The 18,836-nt window shown below is 39.5% G+C and overlaps 2 protein-coding genes and 1 long non-coding RNA gene across 5 annotated transcripts in view; 2 read left to right on the forward strand and 1 right to left on the reverse strand.

Annotated features, from left to right (window-relative positions):
- The window catches only part of LOC113095002 (glycine receptor subunit alpha-3-like), a 60,768-nt gene that overhangs the window by 31,961 nt on the left and 9,971 nt on the right, over positions 1-18,836 (forward strand). For both annotated transcript variants that reach the window (XM_026260602.1, XM_026260600.1), the window contains exons 4-6: positions 5,445-5,668; positions 6,776-6,858; positions 8,378-8,515. In XM_026260602.1, coding sequence (XP_026116387.1) covers positions 5,445-5,668; positions 6,776-6,858; positions 8,378-8,515 — 445 coding nt within the window. The remainder of the gene's footprint in view (positions 1-5,444; positions 5,669-6,775; positions 6,859-8,377; positions 8,516-18,836) is intronic.
- On the forward strand, positions 10,138-14,671 carry LOC113095003 (uncharacterized). The gene is made up of 2 exons (XR_003288251.1): positions 10,138-10,502; positions 10,629-14,671. It is a non-coding gene; the product is annotated as an uncharacterized LOC113095003 (long non-coding RNA).
- Positions 11,148-17,463, reverse strand: LOC113095001 (uncharacterized). 2 transcript variants are annotated; one of them, XR_003288250.1, is made up of 2 exons: positions 11,759-17,463; positions 11,148-11,632 (listed from the first exon to the last, which is right to left on the reverse strand). XR_003288250.1 is itself a non-coding variant. In XM_026260599.1 (2 exons), exons 1-2 carry the CDS (start codon positions 17,390-17,392, stop codon positions 13,528-13,530), a joined length of 3,669 nt encoding a protein of 1,222 aa, XP_026116384.1. In that variant the 5' UTR covers positions 17,393-17,460; the 3' UTR covers positions 11,148-13,527. The 2 variants fall into 2 exon arrangements, 1 of the variants encoding a protein (XP_026116384.1); XM_026260599.1 differs by having other exon boundaries at positions 11,148-13,588; positions 13,785-17,460.

Here is an 18,836-nt window from a genome sequence, read left to right on the forward strand (position 1 = left end):
GCCCCAGCTGTCTTGTCTATAGACTTACCTGTGTCCTAAGTAAAGAACCAGCGGCCCCTCTGTCCACAGTCGGTGCCCAAGTCCTGTTATATCTACCTGTATGTTCTTGTGCAGAACTAGTGGGGCCCTTTGAAGCATCTACTCACACGTTGACCCGCCACTCAGGATACAGAAACCGCGGAGCTTCCCAGTACGGTGTCAGTCGGATCCCGTCAGCCATTGTATGCTCCACTTTCATCGGGATGACCGGGAGTCCAAATCCGCTGGGCTGACTCGGAGTTGCCGCGAGTAGCAGCAGGTATCCACTGTGCATTCAAATTTCAAATACTTACCACTTGTGTTTGTCACGTCCAGGAAAGGAGGGGGCCCTGGACAGTCGCCCTGTAAGCCAGAACAAGGGACACTGGTGAATAAGCTGATTGTTGATATAGCCCAAAGGAAAAAGGAGTGAAGGGCTCACCTGAGATCTCCCGTGACGGAGCTTAAGAGACCCGAGACTGTTACTCCCCAATCGGAGAATTGGATTTTAGCTTCCCTTCCCCTTCCACAATAACCTTTTTTTAGTAAATTAATAAAGTGGTTTTAATATTCAAATTACTGGTTTTCTCGTGTGTCTGATCATTGGGGTGTTCTTGGGACCTCCTCGAGGTGGAAACCAGGAAGGGGCGTGACTCACGACACCTGTGGTCCGCTCCGACCTGTGACACTAAAATTAACATAGATGCCATTCTTCTAACAATGTAATTAGTACAACGTGTGTTATGGGAAGTGTTCCCGGTTCCGGTTTTCCTAATTAATGCAACTTAAAAACCATTTAACACATTTGAATATTAGAAATGTGTTAGTGTGTAATGTGTAAGCCAGGTTAAAGAGATGGGTTTTTAATATAGATTTAAACTGACAGAGTGTGTCAGCCTCCCGAACAATGTTAGGGACTGTAGGTTATACCAAAGTTTGGGTGCTAAACAGGAAAAGGATCTGCCAAACACAGTTGATTTTGATATTCTAGGTATTATCAAATTGCCATGAGTTTTGAGAATGTAGCGGACGTGGAGGAGTATAGTGCAATAAGAGCTCATTCAAATACTGAGGTGCTAAACCATTCAGGGCTTTCTAAGTAACAATCAAGATTTTAAAATCTGTACGATGTTTGTTATGGAGCCAGTGCAGTGTTGACATAACCAGGCTAATATGGTCATACTTCCTGGTTCTTGTAAGAACTCTAGCTGCTGCATTTTGGAGTGTGCAGAACAACCACCCAATAAAGCATTAATATTATCTAACCTTAAGGTCAACGCATGAATTATCGTCTCTGCATTTGACATTGAGAGCATATGTCATTATTTAGATATATTTTTGAGATGGAAAAACGCAGTTTTACAAATGCTAGAAATGTGGCTTTCAAAGAAAAGATTGCTATCAAATAGTACACCTAGGTTCCTAACTGATGGTGAGGAATTGACAGAGTAACCATCAAGTCTTAGACAGCATTCTAGGTTATTACATCCAGAGTTTCTAGGTCCTATAATTAACACCTCTCTCTTTTCAGAATTTATCTGTAAGAAATTACTCCTCATCCAGGTTTTTATTATATTGCATTCCATACATTTTCAAATTGGTATGTTTCTCTGTGCTGCAAAGAAATATGACTGAGAGCTCTCGGACTAAATCTAAAATATCTTAAACTGTGTTCCGAAGATAAACGGAGGTCTCACGGGTTTGGAACGGCATGAGTGTAAGTTATTAATGACATAATTTTGATTTTTGGGTGAACTATCCCTTTAGGCATAAATAAGCAACTTTCTCTCTTGTTAGACATTTCTGTTACATGAGTTCAGGTTGTTCTGAGTTTTTGGATGTGCTAAGGAATTGAGATAAATTAGGAAGATTAGTTACAAAGCAGTCTTTTGTGGTAGAAGTGATGGTTTTACAAGGAGTAGAATTTACAGTTTAAGCTATATTAAGTTTACACAAGACTAGATAATGATCCGTGATATCATCACTTGGATGCATAATTTCAATACCATCAGCATCAGTTCCATGATATGAAAACTGTGTTGTTCTGCGGGCACCACTTAGACAACCAGCCACTGAGTGATGACAGTCTGCTATGTATCTCACCACCAAGGTAAGCAGGGAGGAGACCAGAGCATATTACAGTGTATGAAATCATACTTACAGACTCATATAGACACTAGCTTGAATGCACCTCTTTGTATACTGTATATAATTCATGTTTATACAAATTGGTAATAGTAACTTTTGTAAAGTGTACGAAACCAAAATATATACAGTATACAAAAAAAAAAATAAAAAATAGCATTGAAGACTTAAAATAATTTTTCTAAAGATTTTTCATTCAAAGTTACTGGTCAAATCAATTAATGTTTTTCATTTACCCCACTGATGTTAACATCAGGTCATCTTAAAAACACATTGTTTAAGACTATCAAGAAAGTATATTTTCAAGAACTGAATGAACATCTAGATATGTTTTCAACTTACAGTTAAACAGTACAAATTTTAACACATCACATCAAGGAGAGCATCAGTGTGCAGTAATAAACAATATCCCTAAGATTTGTTGTCCAGGCTAGGTTTAAGGGTGAATAAGAGGGTAAAAGGCCATGTATGGGAATTCTCTCTATGGTTACCCATGTCACATATGGATTATGCTAACCCTTCCTAGATTTCCTGCCCTTAACCATCTGGCCTTTGGAGATCACCTTCCCTCTGCATTAGGGTCATGGGATAATCCTTACATCCCGGAACAAAGGACACTGCATTAACAGAACATCATTCTGGACAAACCTCAGTTCCCAGACAGCTAGCATTCATATGCCAATTTCTCTAAAATTAAAGGAAATCAAAGGACAGGAACATCTAAACACTTGAAGGAAATGTGCGACTAAATTACCAAACATTTCTAACCTGAAAAGGAGTAAATTTCTCATGTATTATCTTCCTCATTCCACTTTTTTAATCCACTATTCCTCTATAGTCTGATTATAAGGTTGTTAAGGTCTAACTACAAGTAGCTGCAGTTTCAAAACATCATTTAAGGTGTTGTTGTTGAACACATCTACATACAGTATGATGATTCTATGGACTTTGAAAATCCTGACACATCTGCCTGTCCATGTGCTGGAAATCCAACATATAAAGATCTGATCAGCCCAGTTCTGTACACCAACTGATAAGAAAGATAATCTCAAGATTATCTGCGGCTTCGTAAAGTAGAGTTACGATGGTGTAATTTGCCATTTAATCAATGCACAAAAATTCCATCTACACAATGAAGAGTGCGGAAAGTGATTTTTACTTGCAAATGGCACAGATTTTATTCACCATTGCTCATTTTGGCAAATGCTGACAACATACAGGAGTAGAGTTGCCAGTGGTTATGCTGACAACATGCAGGTTCAATGTTTCAATAGTCACTACCAAAGCGGTGAATGTATTGACCGGACTATCTGACTGCACAGAAGCCACAGACATATGGAGATGTGATTAATCATTGACTTGTTGGCACGGGCACAGATTCCCCCTTAATGCCAAAGAGTCCCGCTTGAGTAGGCAATTACACAGCAGATGTGTGGAGATTGCCATGGAGCCAGTGAAGGCCTGCAGTTGGTTGAGCAATTGCAGATGCGATACACAGGTTCTTTCAAGCTTCACCACACCGACTGCAAAGAAATGTGCAGAGGACAGAATTAGCCGCTAAGTTGATGACAAAGCAACCAAGAGATTGACAAAGCAATGGTGTGACATCTATAATGAAAGTAAGCCATGCTTCATCAGCTGAGATGGTGGCCAATTCGGTGATCTGTAATTTGGAGCGTCAGCAATGTTCCTGTCAACAAACCACCATAGTAAGATGTTTTAGGAAGTGGAGCAGAAAACTAATGCTTTGACTTCTTTTTTTTTTTGTTTCTGCTAAACACGACGTCCTCTGCCTTGAGATGTTGTTTGAATGTTGACAAAGGGGAACTGACACAGTTGAGGTTTGCTTAGTCACTAACCGTGTTACGCTGGTTTCCCACGTGAAACTCCATATCAATATACCACCACTCATGCACTCTGACGCACAGACTTTCTAATGAAGTTCTTCGAGTGCTTTAGAAAGACACAGATAAGATATGAAAACCGCCCTGTTCTACATCCGCCTTGCTGCCTAACAAATTATATCACCCACGCGCTGTCACCTTCCATTCATTATTAGTGGCTGCTTGTCTTTGTTGCTTTCAGGCAAATTCAGTCTGATTATACATAGTATATTCTTAAACTTCTGAATGAAAGAGCTGTTGTTGTAAAGAAAGCAGAAGTTTCAATCTCTCCTCGGATGCATTTTTAACATTTATTTAAGCTTTTATTAGTTTCAGATTATGGTAGATCTGTCTCCTAGCTTATTGTTGAGGTTCACTGAGGTTCTTTCTTCTTTACTCATGCAGTTCTGCCAGGCTTCTAGGCAAAAACATTACGGCATATATTATGGCATAAAACTGTGTCACATTTTATCCACAGAACTTTAATTTAATATGGACTGTGAGCTGTAAATTTAAGAACCACATTTAAGACGTTTGTTGTTTTTGAATTTGTCTCAAGGCAAACGTAAGAGTACGATGGAGTGTACAACAGGCAAGAACAGATCTCATTGATGATTGCGTCTCTACATGCCCAATGACTGGATTTCTTTTGTAGGCATCAACTTTGTTAAACAAAAAGCATTTCCATTTTACCTTATATAACTGTTGGCAAGGTAACAGCTGGCTTAACTCCATGGCCCGTCACAACCTCATAATGATTACCCACCTTATTACAGTATGTCTAAAATATATTTATTTAAAGTAATGCTTCTTAAACTTGTCACCCACATTTAATGAGATAGGGGTCATATTTGCTTTGCCTTTGAGGGATTTTGCTCATGGTTTTCAGAAGAGGGTATATGCAACCTGTCCATGTTGTCTTATGCCTAATTTGAACAGCTTTTATCAAGTGTATTTAATATCAGGCAAAAATAAAAGAAAAAATATCTGGGTAACATTTTATCCTACCTCATATTTGTTTGCTATCATACTCTCACAGTTGGCTTAATTTTATTATTTGCATTTAGCAGTGTTTTTCTCTCTTGATTCTCTTCTCTCTCCCTGTCAGAACGAACATTATGTAGCAACATAAGGGTTGATAGCCACTGATTTAATGTATTTACAGCTGTGAAACACAACAAAAGTAGACAGCAGTGCATTGATTGAATTTATGAAAATCTCACACAGCATTTTAATGTACCATATATTTAAGCAATGATGCTCATTTCTATTTCACTTGTGTTGGCTGTGCATGCTTGTACGTGAAAAGACTCATTCTATCTGATTTAAAACTGACAGAGGCCTGTTGTATATCTCCTGTGCTATTTGCCTTGACTGATGTTAAGCATTTATTCTTAGGATTACAGAGTGAACATATTTCTCCGGCAGCAATGGAACGACCCTCGGCTAGCTTACAGCGAGTACCCAGATGACTCCCTGGACCTGGATCCCTCGATGTTAGACTCCATTTGGAAGCCTGATCTGTTCTTCGCCAATGAGAAGGGAGCGCACTTCCACGAGGTCACCACTGACAACAAGCTCTTGAGAATTTTCAAGAATGGAAATGTCCTCTATTCAATCAGGTGAGACTTCAGCACCAATCAAAATAGTTACAGTAAGCAGCAGCTGACTGACTTTTGACACATACATTTGAGTAGGTATAGGGTCATGGTCTATGAAAACAGCTGCTGCGTACTAGCTCCTGAAAATGTCAATAATAATCCACCATCCTAGTAATCAAATGTCTCAGCTGATGCAGACTTGAGTCATTAGAGTCATACCTTCAAACTTTAAAATGCAACTAACCCCTCAACAAATGCCAGGATGAACACAGTGTCATTCAACATCAATCAATGCAGCGAAGCCATAGGAAGTCAATATCACTGTGGCAGCATAGGATAGAAGGAAAGTGCTGGAGTTAATAGTGAGGGGTAAATCATGTCAGGCTTTTGAGGAGATATGAAGGAAAGCTGTGCAGATGTGAGATGACAGAGGATTCACTCTAACTGAAATCCACGTGGCACCCTGAGGGAGAAGGAGTGTAATTAAAACATGGCCAATCTGCGGCTGTCAGACTTGTCTCTCCTATGCTTTAGTGGCCCCGTTCTGAAATCCCACCACTCAAGCAGCTTCAAATGCTCAAAGCCCTCAACTTTGATTCCCTTCTTTGTCTGAGTTGTGGATTTACAGATTACTCATTCAGAGAATGTAGATGGAATTCCATTTACGTTTTTTGTGCATATAAATTGCCTTAAAATGTTTTACACTTGGAAAAGCACATATGTGACCCTGGACCACAAAAACTGTCTTAAGTTGCTGTGGTATATTTGTAGCAATATCCAAAAATACACTGTATGGGTCAAAAGTATTGATTTTTCTTTTATGCCAAAAGATTTCAATTAAAAATTAATTCCATGATGATATTTAGTAAATTACAAAACTTAATCAAAACTGAATTTTTATTAGTAATTTTTTATGCACCCTCAGATTTCAGATATTAAAATAGTTGTATCTAGGCCAAATATTGTTCTATCCTAACAAACCATACATCAATGGAAATCTTAATTATTCAGCTTTCAGATGATGTATAAATCTTATGACTGGTTTTTGTGGTCCAGGGTCACATATTAAAAACAAGAGGTGTGAGTATAATTTTTAAAATCTATGCCTTTTCCCGTTTCAATTTTTAGACTGACTCTGACACTCTCGTGTCCGATGGATCTGAAGAATTTCCCCATGGATGTGCAGACGTGCATAATGCAGCTGGAGAGTTGTGAGTAATCTCGTTTGACCTCCTCTCATCAAGAGCTTGTTATGTAACACCCCCACCCCTCATTCAGATTTGTAGAAAGCAGACACTGTTTCTCATTTCATAATATAACTTCAGCCGGTAGCTAGGATGAGGTAAATAGTAGATTTGATGTAAAGTGTGTTCGGCACTGGCATTCACCTGGCAGGATCATAAAAAATTATGTAATTATGGATGGGCAAGGCCCTGAAGACATCCTTAAAATCATCATGGAGAAATTATACACCATTCTAGACAGTAACTTAAGGACACATAGGCACAGAGTGCTCTCTACGGACGAAGTGCTGAATGCCAAGACATGTACAACTAGTGGTCAAAGTGTTTGGTATATTATTCCAAGAGCTTTCTATTGATTTAAAATCATGCCACAGCTAAATCAATCTCCCCCATGACTATTGCTCTAAGCTGGGGTTGAGGCTTAGAGCAATAGTTATGGGGAATCTGTCTTCATAACTACATGTTTTAGAGTGGCCATGTTCATGTCATTAAGAGAGTTGCTCACTGAGAGGCTCTTGATAATAGACAACAATGTTAAATTGAAGAGATCATCTCTGTTGGGAATAGTTAGCTTATTCAGTAGAATAGAATAGAATAGAATGAGCATACTCACCTTCCCTCTGGTAAAGTGGTGCCACCAAGAGAAGCAAGTGACACCAGAGCTATATGAAGAAACAGAGATAATTATATCTGCCATTTCAACATCACACCATACATTTTCCGGTGCAGTTGCAACCCTGAGGATATTGTGCTGGTGAACTGCTTAATGCGTTGTGATATGTTTTTATCTTCATGTTGAAGCTGTGTGCCTTTTTACTATGTTCTGCAGTAAACATGCTTTATGGTTGTATGGTCATAGTTTAAATCAACAATGGAAAGAAAAACACAATAAGCTGGTTTCTTTTTACATACATGTGTATTAAAAAAATAATCACATCATTGCCTTTTGAATATAAACTGTGAATCTGAAGTCACTGTTCATTAGATGCCTCTGAATCTATTGCTTATATCTATCTGAAAAGTAGTACATTGTTTTTTAATGTTCTAGCCTTCTGGAACAGCCCTCTCATTTGGCCTCGGATATATCTGCATTTTTATAAAAAAAGAAAAAAAAAACTAGTTCTTAAATTAAACCATCAGAATGGTTTAACTAAAGGAATATTTACTTAATCTTTGTCCCTTGTGAGACAAAAGGCTGCTAAAGTCTTTTGGGTTCATCCGAAAACGACAAATTTTTCATATGTTGTTTACAAAACACAAAATGAATATTTATGAAGATTTAATGCATGCAAGTTTGGGATGAGGTTGAATGCAAGTAATTAATGACAGAATATGTATGTGAAAGAATCCTTTAATGAAAGTGTAAGATGTTGCAATATTTGCAGAATACGAAAAGGGCTAATTATACAACATTAACCTCTCCATTATGAAATTGTAATACTCAAAACAGCATGTAAAAACTAACAAATATATGTTTTTCTCCTAGTTGGTTACACAATGAATGACCTGATCTTTGAGTGGCAAGAGAAGGGACCTGTACAGTTTGCCGAAGGTTTGACACTCCCACAGTTCATCCTCAAGGATGATTCTGATTTGAGATACTGCACCAAGCACTACAACACAGGTAATTTGCATAACATTGCCATATAATACAATTTTAATAGACTGATAGAAGCTCCAAATGATCCGCAACATCATAAAATGAACATGATTCAGACTGAATAAGAAAATTAACTTTAAATTATAATCCAGTGGTTCTCAACGTCGGTCCTGGGTACTCTGCAAATTTTGTATACCTGTATACCTCTTATCGGACACGCTTGCACTCTCTATTGCTATTGCTCTATTGAGCTGATGATCTGAATCAAGTGCATTAAAATCAAGAAGACATACAAAATGTGCAGAGAGATTAGAACCATTGGTCTATTCCACATGTAAATTGAATTTGAATTATTTCATGCTTTCAGAAGGCATTAACTCACAAAGCAAAACAAATCGCACAGTCTTGTTCATGGTTTTTAAGGATGAGGGAATATCATGAACCTGTCCATGTTGCCATCTGGCTAGCTTCAACCATATGACAGATTAATTTCCTCCAAAATCAACTGGATGTATGGTCTTTGACTGATTATATGTATAGTGTTTTTTCCTCTTATCGTGCTGTACTAAGCAAGCATGATTATACAGCATTATAGCATTTCATTATTTGCATTTATCATTGCTCTTCTCTACCGCTCTATCAGTCCAGACATGTGGCCCAATTTGTTATGGCCACCAGTTGAGAATCACTAATTTAGAAGAACAGAAGACCACTGCGAGGAAGGAGAAGAGACAAAAAAAAAAAAAAAAAAAGAAGAAGAAAAAAATCCAGGAGAATGTTCTAGCAGTCTTGTCTTAATGGGATGCAAAAGAACAGCTTTTATCAGATGATTATTGAAAAAGGTTGTTATCGCATCTCGTGGTGTCTCAATAATGTATCCACGGTGCACTGGCCTTATCACGGTTAACACTTAAACATCAACGGTGTGAGAGAGGAAAATACTGTCAGTGAGTGTTCAGTGTCTGAGACCTAAAGTGAAAAAAAAAATGTAGTTATACAATGCCCAGAATTTTATGTATCACATTTAGCTTAGTAGCCTTGAAGTACACACACAAATTATATTTAGAAAAAGTTATCTTCAAAACATGCATGATATTGGAAAAACTGGCCAAAACACTGGCAATGAGACTTCTGAGAGTAACTGAGGAAAGATTTCGAAAAACAAACTAAATCGAGATGAGGTTTCTACATGCCTTCGGTCAAGAACCATGTCAGTGCATTGCAGAATTGTACTTATCTACTGTGCTCATAAGCTCTCATAAGCCTTGTCAGATATAATTGAATTAATTGGTGACCTGGTGAGTAGGGTTCAACGGGGCTAAAGGAGCCCCGGGGTAAAAGGCGCATTTGATATTATATTCATCTAAACCACTAGATGGCACAAAAACGAGGCGTGGCAGTTTCCAAAACATCCGCTTTTCAAGATGCCCGTGTATTTTTGTCTGATCAATGACGCGATCGCGCACAGCAGCGCAAAGTTGATTCTGTGATTACTTGATCTAATATTTGATGTTTTTGAAAATGTTTAAAATGTAGATTTAAGTAGCAAATGAGAACCACTAAAAGTAATGCATATATTTTGAGAAAATGTCTTTATGATTTTCATTATTAAAGCAACAGTTTTTTTAAATAACTAAATGTAATGGGGTGGAGGTAGCATTAGTTGTGGCTCCATATTAGGCATGCTTGGGACTACAAATGTGTTGGACTACAGATCCCATGAGTCCAAGTACTATAAAGGGGGAAATCAAATCTTCTGGCCTTTCTCTTTGTGGGACCATGTGCTGCGTAGGAGAAGCTGTGTGGTATGTTTCAACGCTTGGTGATAATGAAGCTAGTCGTTGCCTTGTGAACATTATTAAAGTAAATTGTGGAAGTAAGGGTTGTGACTCATGGTTATGGTTAGTGTAGTCCATTTTAATGTGTGTTTGTTTGTTTGTTTTATAGTATGCTTAAAGGATATATACTGGTGGATCCCTCAGAAATTGAGTAGATTCATTCATTAACACAGGTACTTATTTTAATTGAATATTGGAGTATGTGAAGTTTGCTTTTTATTGTTAGGTGTTTTTAATTCTGTTTTTAATTCTAATATTCTAAAGGGGCAATCATGAATTGCATTTTCTTTGTTTTGCAGATGATGCATGATTGCCGTTTACTTTTATCTAAAATATTGGTGGGTTAATGTTGGGTTGTAAGATATGACTTTTAACAGTTACACTATGATGAAGTGATTTGAATTTATTGTGGGACTGTGATTTTGTTTCGTTTATTTGTCTTCGTTTTGTTTTAATCAACCAAAGACAAAGGGGTTCCCATTCTTGTATGCATGGTTGACTCTTAAGGTGATTGGGCACAATTTGTAGTGGTTTGAGTCAAGTGCGTGTTGGTTTTCTATTACACTTGTAGTGTTATTGGTTTTGTGCTGTGATTTGAGTGTACTCTTTAATAGTGGAACTGCCATTGTATGGGATTGGGGAACCCTATGGTCTATAGTGGGTTAAACTTTTGTGTTCTTTTCGTTTCTTTGCCACTTCTTATTACCATTTGTGTTTAATAAATCTGTTTGTGCTTGCAAGGAAACACACTGTGGTTGTTGCCCTTCTTTTACACCTTCCCCATTACTTTTTGTAACCCTCCCCAGGCCTTACAAGTAATGGGGAAGGTGTAAAAGAAGGGCAACAACCACAGTGTGTTTCCTTGCAAGCACAAACAGATTTATTAAACACAAATGGTAATAAGAAGTGGCAAAGAAACGAAAAGAACACAAAAGTTTAACCCACTATAGACCATAGGGTTCCCCAATCCCATACAATGGCAGTTCCACTATTAAAGAGTACACTCAAATCACAGCACAAAACCAATAACACTACAAGTGTAATAGAAAACCAACACGCACTTGACTCAAACCACTACAAATTGTGCCCAATCACCTTAAGAGTCAACCATGCATACAAGAATGGGAACCCCTTTGTCTTTGGTTGATTAAAACAAAACGAAGACAAATAAACGAAACAAAATCACAGTCCCACAATAAATTCAAATCACTTCATCATAGTGTAACTGTTAAAAGTCATATCTTACAACCCAACATTAACCCACCAATATTTTAGATAAAAGTAAACGGCAATCATGCATCATCTGCAAAACAAAGAAAATGCAATTCATGATTGCCCCTTTAGAATATTAGAATTAAAAACAGAATTAAAAACACCTAACAATAAAAAGCAAACTTCACATACTCCAATATTCAATTAAAATAAGTACCTGTGTTAATGAATGAATCTACTCAATTTCTGAGGGATCCACCAGTATATATCCTTTAAGCATACTATAAAACAAACAAACAAACACACATTAAAATGGACTACACTAACCATAACCATGAGTCACAACCCTTACTTCCACAATTTACTTTAATAATGTTCACAAGGCAACGACTAGCTTCATTATCACCAAGCGTTGAAACATACCACACAGCTTCTCCTACGCAGCACATGGTCCCACAAAGAGAAAGGCCAGAAGATTTGATTTCCCCCTTTATAGTACTTGGACTCATGGGATCTGTAGTCCAACACATTTGTAGTCCCAAGCATGCCTAATATGGAGCCACAACTAATGCTACCTCCACCCCATTACAATACACCCCCCTTATTTTAAATCGGCGTCCCGTCGATCAAATTTCTATGACCATGGTCGAAAAAACAGGGTGTTTGTAACACTGGAGAGCTCTGTTCTCGGGAGAAAGATATAACCATTTGAATGGACTTCTCTACACACGGCTGACTGAGGAAGATTATGTGGATTTGTATGCTGCCCTGCTGTGGACCGGGTTGTCCGCCTTACTAGGTCCACCTGTCGCTGCACTGGCTGTTCCGGTTGTCGACATGGCTGTAAAGTCAGCTCTTGAGGATCACCTTCTTCTGCTGGAAGTGGTATGCATAACTCATTCTCTGCAGGCACACCAGGTTCACTTGATAACATTACTATCATATCCCTTCTCTGCTCCTCAGGATCCTCACTTAAAGGGAATAGTCCTGGACTTTCGGTTCGACCTTCTGATGGGACATAAACTGGTCGCAACTCACTACGGTGTATTTGTCTCACTTTTCCACCATCAACTGGAATAATAGAATATACAGACCCTTGCCCCTCGGGACATCGAACAATTTGATAAGTGGTTGGGTCCCAAGCATCCTGGATTTTCTTTCTGCCTTGATGATCATGTGCTTTTTTATATACCAACTGGCCTTCCCTTAATGTCATCTGTGACACCTTAGCATCATTTACACGGGCACGCTGAGCTGCAGCTTTCTGAAGACGGGCTCGGGCATTATTGAAAATACTTTCCAAATTATCTCGGTGGTCAACTATCCAGTCCACATTTGTTGGGCCATAGTCATCCAGTCCTAGCATAAAATCTACCGGTAAGTGTGGTTCTTGTCCAAACATCAGGACATAAGGACAGTAACCTGTAGACTGGTGTTCTGTGGTATTATATGCAAACACCAACTGTGACAAGTAAGATGGCCAGTCTCTTTTTTTTTCAGCAGGGAGTGTACGCAGCAGATCATGCATCGTTCTATTGAACCGCTCACACTGACCATTCCCCTGAGGATGATATGGTGTAGTATGAGTCTTTGCAATACCATAGATTTCACAGAGTTCTTTTATCAGGTGGCTCTCAAAGCACCTTCCCTGATCTGAATGTAACTGTCGCGGGACACCGAACAAATAAAACCATCGTTCCACTAATACACGGGCCACTGTTTTAGCAGTCTGATCTTTAGTAGGGATTGCTTGGGTATATTTTGAAAACACATCTGTCATGATTAATACATTCTCCATTCCACTAGTTGATGGTTCCAATAATGTAAAATCGATTGCTACAATATCAAGGGGTCGGTCAGCCATCAAATGCCCCATGAATGTACGCACCTTCGGTCTAACCACTTTTGAGAGGGTACAGCGCTGACATTTCCTACACCAGTCCTCAACATACCTATACATTCCTGGCCAATAACAACGTGCTCTTACTAGCCTTGCAGTTCGCTCCATCCCCTGATGGCCATGGTCATCATGAAGGCAGGTAAGAACCTCCTCTCTAAGGGCAGATGGTAACACAACCTGTCGGATTTCCTTATGACACTCTTGTGGCCAAAATCGTCTATACAAAACACCATCCATTTTCTCCAACTTCTCCCATTGACGGACTAGCTCCAAAAGCTCTGGCTGTTCGAGAGAGCGTTCTTGCAATGTTGGTTGCTGCCTGCGGTCCCAGTATACCATGAACCTTCCTATGACAGGGTCAGCTTCCTGCAACACACCCAAATTTTCCTTCAACGGTCTGGGAAAGACAGATACTTTATTAACCCTGCAGACCTGACCCTGATCTGTAACAGACTGCCGTATTTGTTCCGGCACAACTGCAATCGAAGCCAGCTCCACCAAAGGGGTGGAGCTTTGTCTAGACAAGGAATCAGCATTGCCATTATTGCGTCCAGGCCTGTATTTGATATCTAAATCAAACTCTGCAAGCTGATTTACCCACCTTTGTTCCAGTGCCCCCAGCTTTGCTGTCTGCAAATGACTAAGAGGGTTGTTATCCGTATATACTGTACACTTATTTCCCAGCAGATACTCTCTGAATTTTTCAGCTACAGCCCATTTTAGAGCCACAAATTCCAGCTTCATTGAGCTATAGTTTCGCATATTACGTTCTGCTGGCCTCAACCCTCGACTTGCATAAGCAACTGGTCTACACTTGCCCTTGTACTCCTGTGACAAAACGGCACCCAAGCCTTGAAAACTTGCATCTATCTCCAAGATGAATGACTTGCTAAAGTCAGCATAAGCAAGCACAGGGGCACTGGTCAAAGCTACCTTAAGGGTCTGAAACGCATCTTCACAAGCTTTAACCCACCTATCCCCCAAATTAACTTTTGGCCGCTTGGTTTTCTGGCCCCGAATGACTTCAGCTACTAGAGCATTCAAAGGCTCTGCAATACGTGAGAACCCTTTCACAAATCGTCGATAATAACTAGCAAAACCTAGAAAGGACCTAAGTTCTTGAAGAGTCTGTGGCTGTTTCCAATTTACCACTGCAGCTATCTTTTCTGGATCAGTGCTCACTCCTGCAGCCGAAACGACATGTCCCAAATAACGTACTTTTGGGCAAAAGAAACAACACTTACTGAGCTTAACTTTAAGATTTTGTTGCCTTAAACGACTCAGTACCAGTTCTAGTCGCTGCAGATGCTGTTCTACTGTTGTTGAAAAAATGATCACGTCATCAAGATAGAGCAGTAGGGACTGAAAACTTTGGTCACCAAAAATTCGTTCCATGAGCCGTTGAAAAGTGCTTGGCCCATTGCAAAGCCCAAAAGGCATCCGAAGAAATTCAAAGAGCCCAAAAGGAGTACAAAAGGCAGTCTTGGAACGATCAGCTTCAGCCACCGGGACTTGATTGTATCCACTTGCTAAATCCAATGTAGAAAACCATCTTGCCCCAGTCAAAGCATCCAAGGACTCCTCAATCCTGGGAAGTGGATAAGCATCCTTCCGAGTTCTTGCATTTAACTGACGATAATCTACACACATTCTCAAGGAACCATCCTTTTTCTTTACCAGCACAATGGGAGATGAGTATGGGCTACAACTCTCTCGAATGACCTGACTCTCCAACAGCTGCTTAATGTGGGCTTTGACAGCCTCCCACTGACTAGGTGGAATTCGACGATGACGCTGACGCACTGGGACATTATCCAACAATGGGATATGGTGCTCTATCAAAGTAGTGCAGCCCAAGTCACCATCATCCTTAGCAAAAACATCCTGATATTTATGCAAAAGATGTTTGACCACTTCCCTTTCTGCCTCTGAAAGCCCCGATAATTCGACCCTTTCTAGCTCACTGTGGTTTGAAACAGAAGCTGACATCTGGCACTGAATAACAATTTCACTAACACTGCCTTGCAAATTTTCCTTAAATGAAATTTCTTGGTCAGATTGATTAACCATCTCAACTTTAATCAAACTACCCAACTTTGCTCTTGCAGGTAAATATACAGTTTCTGTGCTGACATTAACCACAGGTACACAAATTGTAGTTTGGGAGGATTGTAACAATGCAGGGGAGATCAAAATTCCTGCAGGAAATCCACCGCTCCCATCACCACCAAGGGGTTCAAATAAAGTGGCTACATTTGAAAAAGTTTTAGGGCAGTAAGCTGTAACTAACCTCATTGTTCCGGCAGGAATCTGCACTGGATGCTTTGCTTGCACTCGTACCTGGCCAATATAACCAGGACCAAAGGGATCACTGGTTCTCTGGCACTGCAACAATGCATCCTTCCAACCAGTTTCTGCTCGTCTAACCTGTAGAACTGAAAATAAGGCTGAACCATGTTCTTCAAACAAATTGTTATAACACTGCCCTATTATGTTCATCCCCAACAGACCAGGGACCAGTTCTTTCTTTTTAGACATATCAATGTTTTCAGGGTCTTTCACAACCAATACACCCTGTTTAGGTAGAATTTGTCCCAACACATTAACATCAATTTCAAAATATCCCACATAAGGGATATTCAAACCATTCGCAGCTCTCAGTTGAAGCCAGCCACATTTTTTTAGAGCATCTGGTGCTAGTTGTCGAAAACATTGGTCAAAAAAAGTCTCTGTTATAGTGGTCACCATTGAGCCAGTATCCAGCAAACATAAAACAGGAACACCCCCCATTTGAATCGTCACTGTGGGACATTTGCCGATAAGACGCTGCACCACTGTAGGACAGACAAGTCTTGAGGTTTTTAAACCTTCAATGCCTATTTCAGTTTCTTGACTAGTAACCACAGGAGAGGCACATTCATCTATCTCCTCCACCGGTGTTCCCCTCGTTGTTCCCCCAGCTGACCTAGAGCCAGAATCAACAGGCCATTGTTGTCGACAATATCGGGCAATGTGACCCAATTTATTACAACGTAAACACCTTCGAGAACCATTTGGCCTTGTCAAAGGGACAGAGGGTTCATTACTTGAGGGTTTAAGATCATCAAGACGCTTCGTAATCTCATCAATCTGAGCTTGTTGGTGCTTTAACAACTCCTTAATTTCTCTTAATTCAGTAGATTCATTAGGCCTAGGTGATTCAGTTACTCTACCCTGAGCAGCATTACACCATAACTGAGCAGCAGGGGGAATAGCCTCTCCTTTGCCTTCCTCATTCCATCTGATAGCCTCACTTCGAACATCAATTAAGGTACAGTGTGGAGTTTGTCTTACAAAACGTTTAAGTTCACGTTTAAGTGCTACATCTTTAACCTGCTCCACAAACTGATCACGGAGAACTTGGTCAGCATTCGGGACACCATGTGGACTACTTACGAGAATAGAATCCATCAAAGATATAAGTGCATGAGAGAATTCAATTAGGGATTCACCCTCTCTTTGTTTTCGATCATAAAACCCTTTCTGCAACTGCACGAATGTTTGTTTTGCTCCATACATACTTCTTAAAACCTTAAATATGAGTTCGGGAGTCTGACGTTCAGCTGCTGCTCGGAGTTTAATCTCCATTCTGGCTTCCCCTCCTAAATGATCTAAAAGGAATGCTACCCTTTCTCGCACAGTCCAACTGTCATCCCCAATGCAGGCTTCAGCCTCCTCAATCCAGTCCTCTATGCTCGAAGTAGAGTCCAAGTCCCCACAGAACCGTCGACACTTCCGCTCCCGAGGAACATACATCACTCTAGTGAAAGGCACCGGCGGAGGAGCATTAATGCTGGATACAGGCTGGTTAAGAGAGTCACGGCTGGATGCAGAAGATTGTTGCATTAATTGTTCATTTGCAGCCTGTAGACTACGTATCTGTTCCCGCAACTCTGTCAGCTCCTGTTCCATAGTTACGGTGTTTTCTTCTTGCACGACTGCCGTTTACTTATACAAATACCTTTTAAATACCTACACAAAATGGTGGGTATCAGTGAAAAAAAAAAAAAAAAATAATAATAATAAATAAACAACAACAACAACAAAACAACAAGGCCCACAGTAACACACTGTAGTGCTGCCCAACATCAAACAGACCCTGCCGACTACGCCATTTGTAACCCTCCCCAGGCCTTACAAGTAATGGGGAAGGTGTAAAAGAAGGGCAACAACCACAGTGTGTTTCCTTGCAAGCACAAACAGATTTATTAAACACAAATGGTAATAAGAAGTGGCAAAGAAACGAAAAGAACACAAAAGTTTAACCCACTATAGACCATAGGGTTCCCCAATCCCATACAATGGCAGTTCCACTATTAAAGAGTACACTCAAATCACAGCACAAAACCAATAACACTACAAGTGTAATAGAAAACCAACACGCACTTGACTCAAACCACTACAAATTGTGCCCAATCACCTTAAGAGTCAACCATGCATACAAGAATGGGAACCCCTTTGTCTTTGGTTGATTAAAACAAAACGAAGACAAATAAACGAAACAAAATCACAGTCCCACAATAAATTCAAATCACTTCATCATAGTGTAACTGTTAAAAGTCATATCTTACAACCCAACATTAACCCACCAATATTTTAGATAAAAGTAAACGGCAATCATGCATCATCTGCAAAACAAAGAAAATGCAATTCATGATTGCCCCTTTAGAATATTAGAATTAAAAACAGAATTAAAAACACCTAACAATAAAAAGCAAACTTCACATACTCCAATATTCAATTAAAATAAGTACCTGTGTTAATGAATGAATCTACTCAATTTCTGAGGGATCCACCAGTATATATCCTTTAAGCATACTATAAAACAAACAAACAAACACACATTAAAATGGACTACACTAACCATAACCATGAGTCACAACCCTTACTTCCACAATTTACTTTAATAATGTTCACAAGGCAACGACTAGCTTCATTATCACCAAGCGTTGAAACATACCACACAGCTTCTCCTACGCAGCACATGGTCCCACAAAGAGAAAGGCCAGAAGATTTGATTTCCCCCTTTATAGTACTTGGACTCATGGGATCTGTAGTCCAACACATTTGTAGTCCCAAGCATGCCTAATATGGAGCCACAACTAATGCTACCTCCACCCCATTACATAAAGAATATTGTAAAATTATTGTATTTGGGGTAAAAAGTGCCCTTGCTGTTGGGGCTTAAGGTGCACAGTAATTAATATGAAAATTAACGGATTGCTGACTTTTCTATTTGTTGACATGACATGGTAAGATTAAGATGGTAAATATCATATATAATGTTGGGTGTCCATATTAGAGTTGATGTTTAGACCATGTTACACCATGTTTAGAATGAAACTATCATATTTAA

The sequence above is a fragment of the Carassius auratus genome, unplaced genomic scaffold, assembly GCF_003368295.1.
Source record: "Carassius auratus strain Wakin unplaced genomic scaffold, ASM336829v1 scaf_tig00215565, whole genome shotgun sequence".
Lineage (NCBI taxonomy): Eukaryota > Metazoa > Chordata > Actinopteri > Cypriniformes > Cyprinidae > Carassius > Carassius auratus.

Bases quoted from the DNA above. Each gene is read 5' to 3' on its own strand.
- LOC113095001 (XM_026260599.1), bottom strand. From the start codon at position 17,392: ATGGAACAGGAGCTGACAGAGTTGCGGGAACAGATACGTAGTCTACAG. The intron at 13,589-13,784 runs GTTCATGGTATA...CTTAGAGAGGAG, and splicing joins GCTGACCCTGTCATAGGAAG to GTTCTTACCTGCCTTCATGA.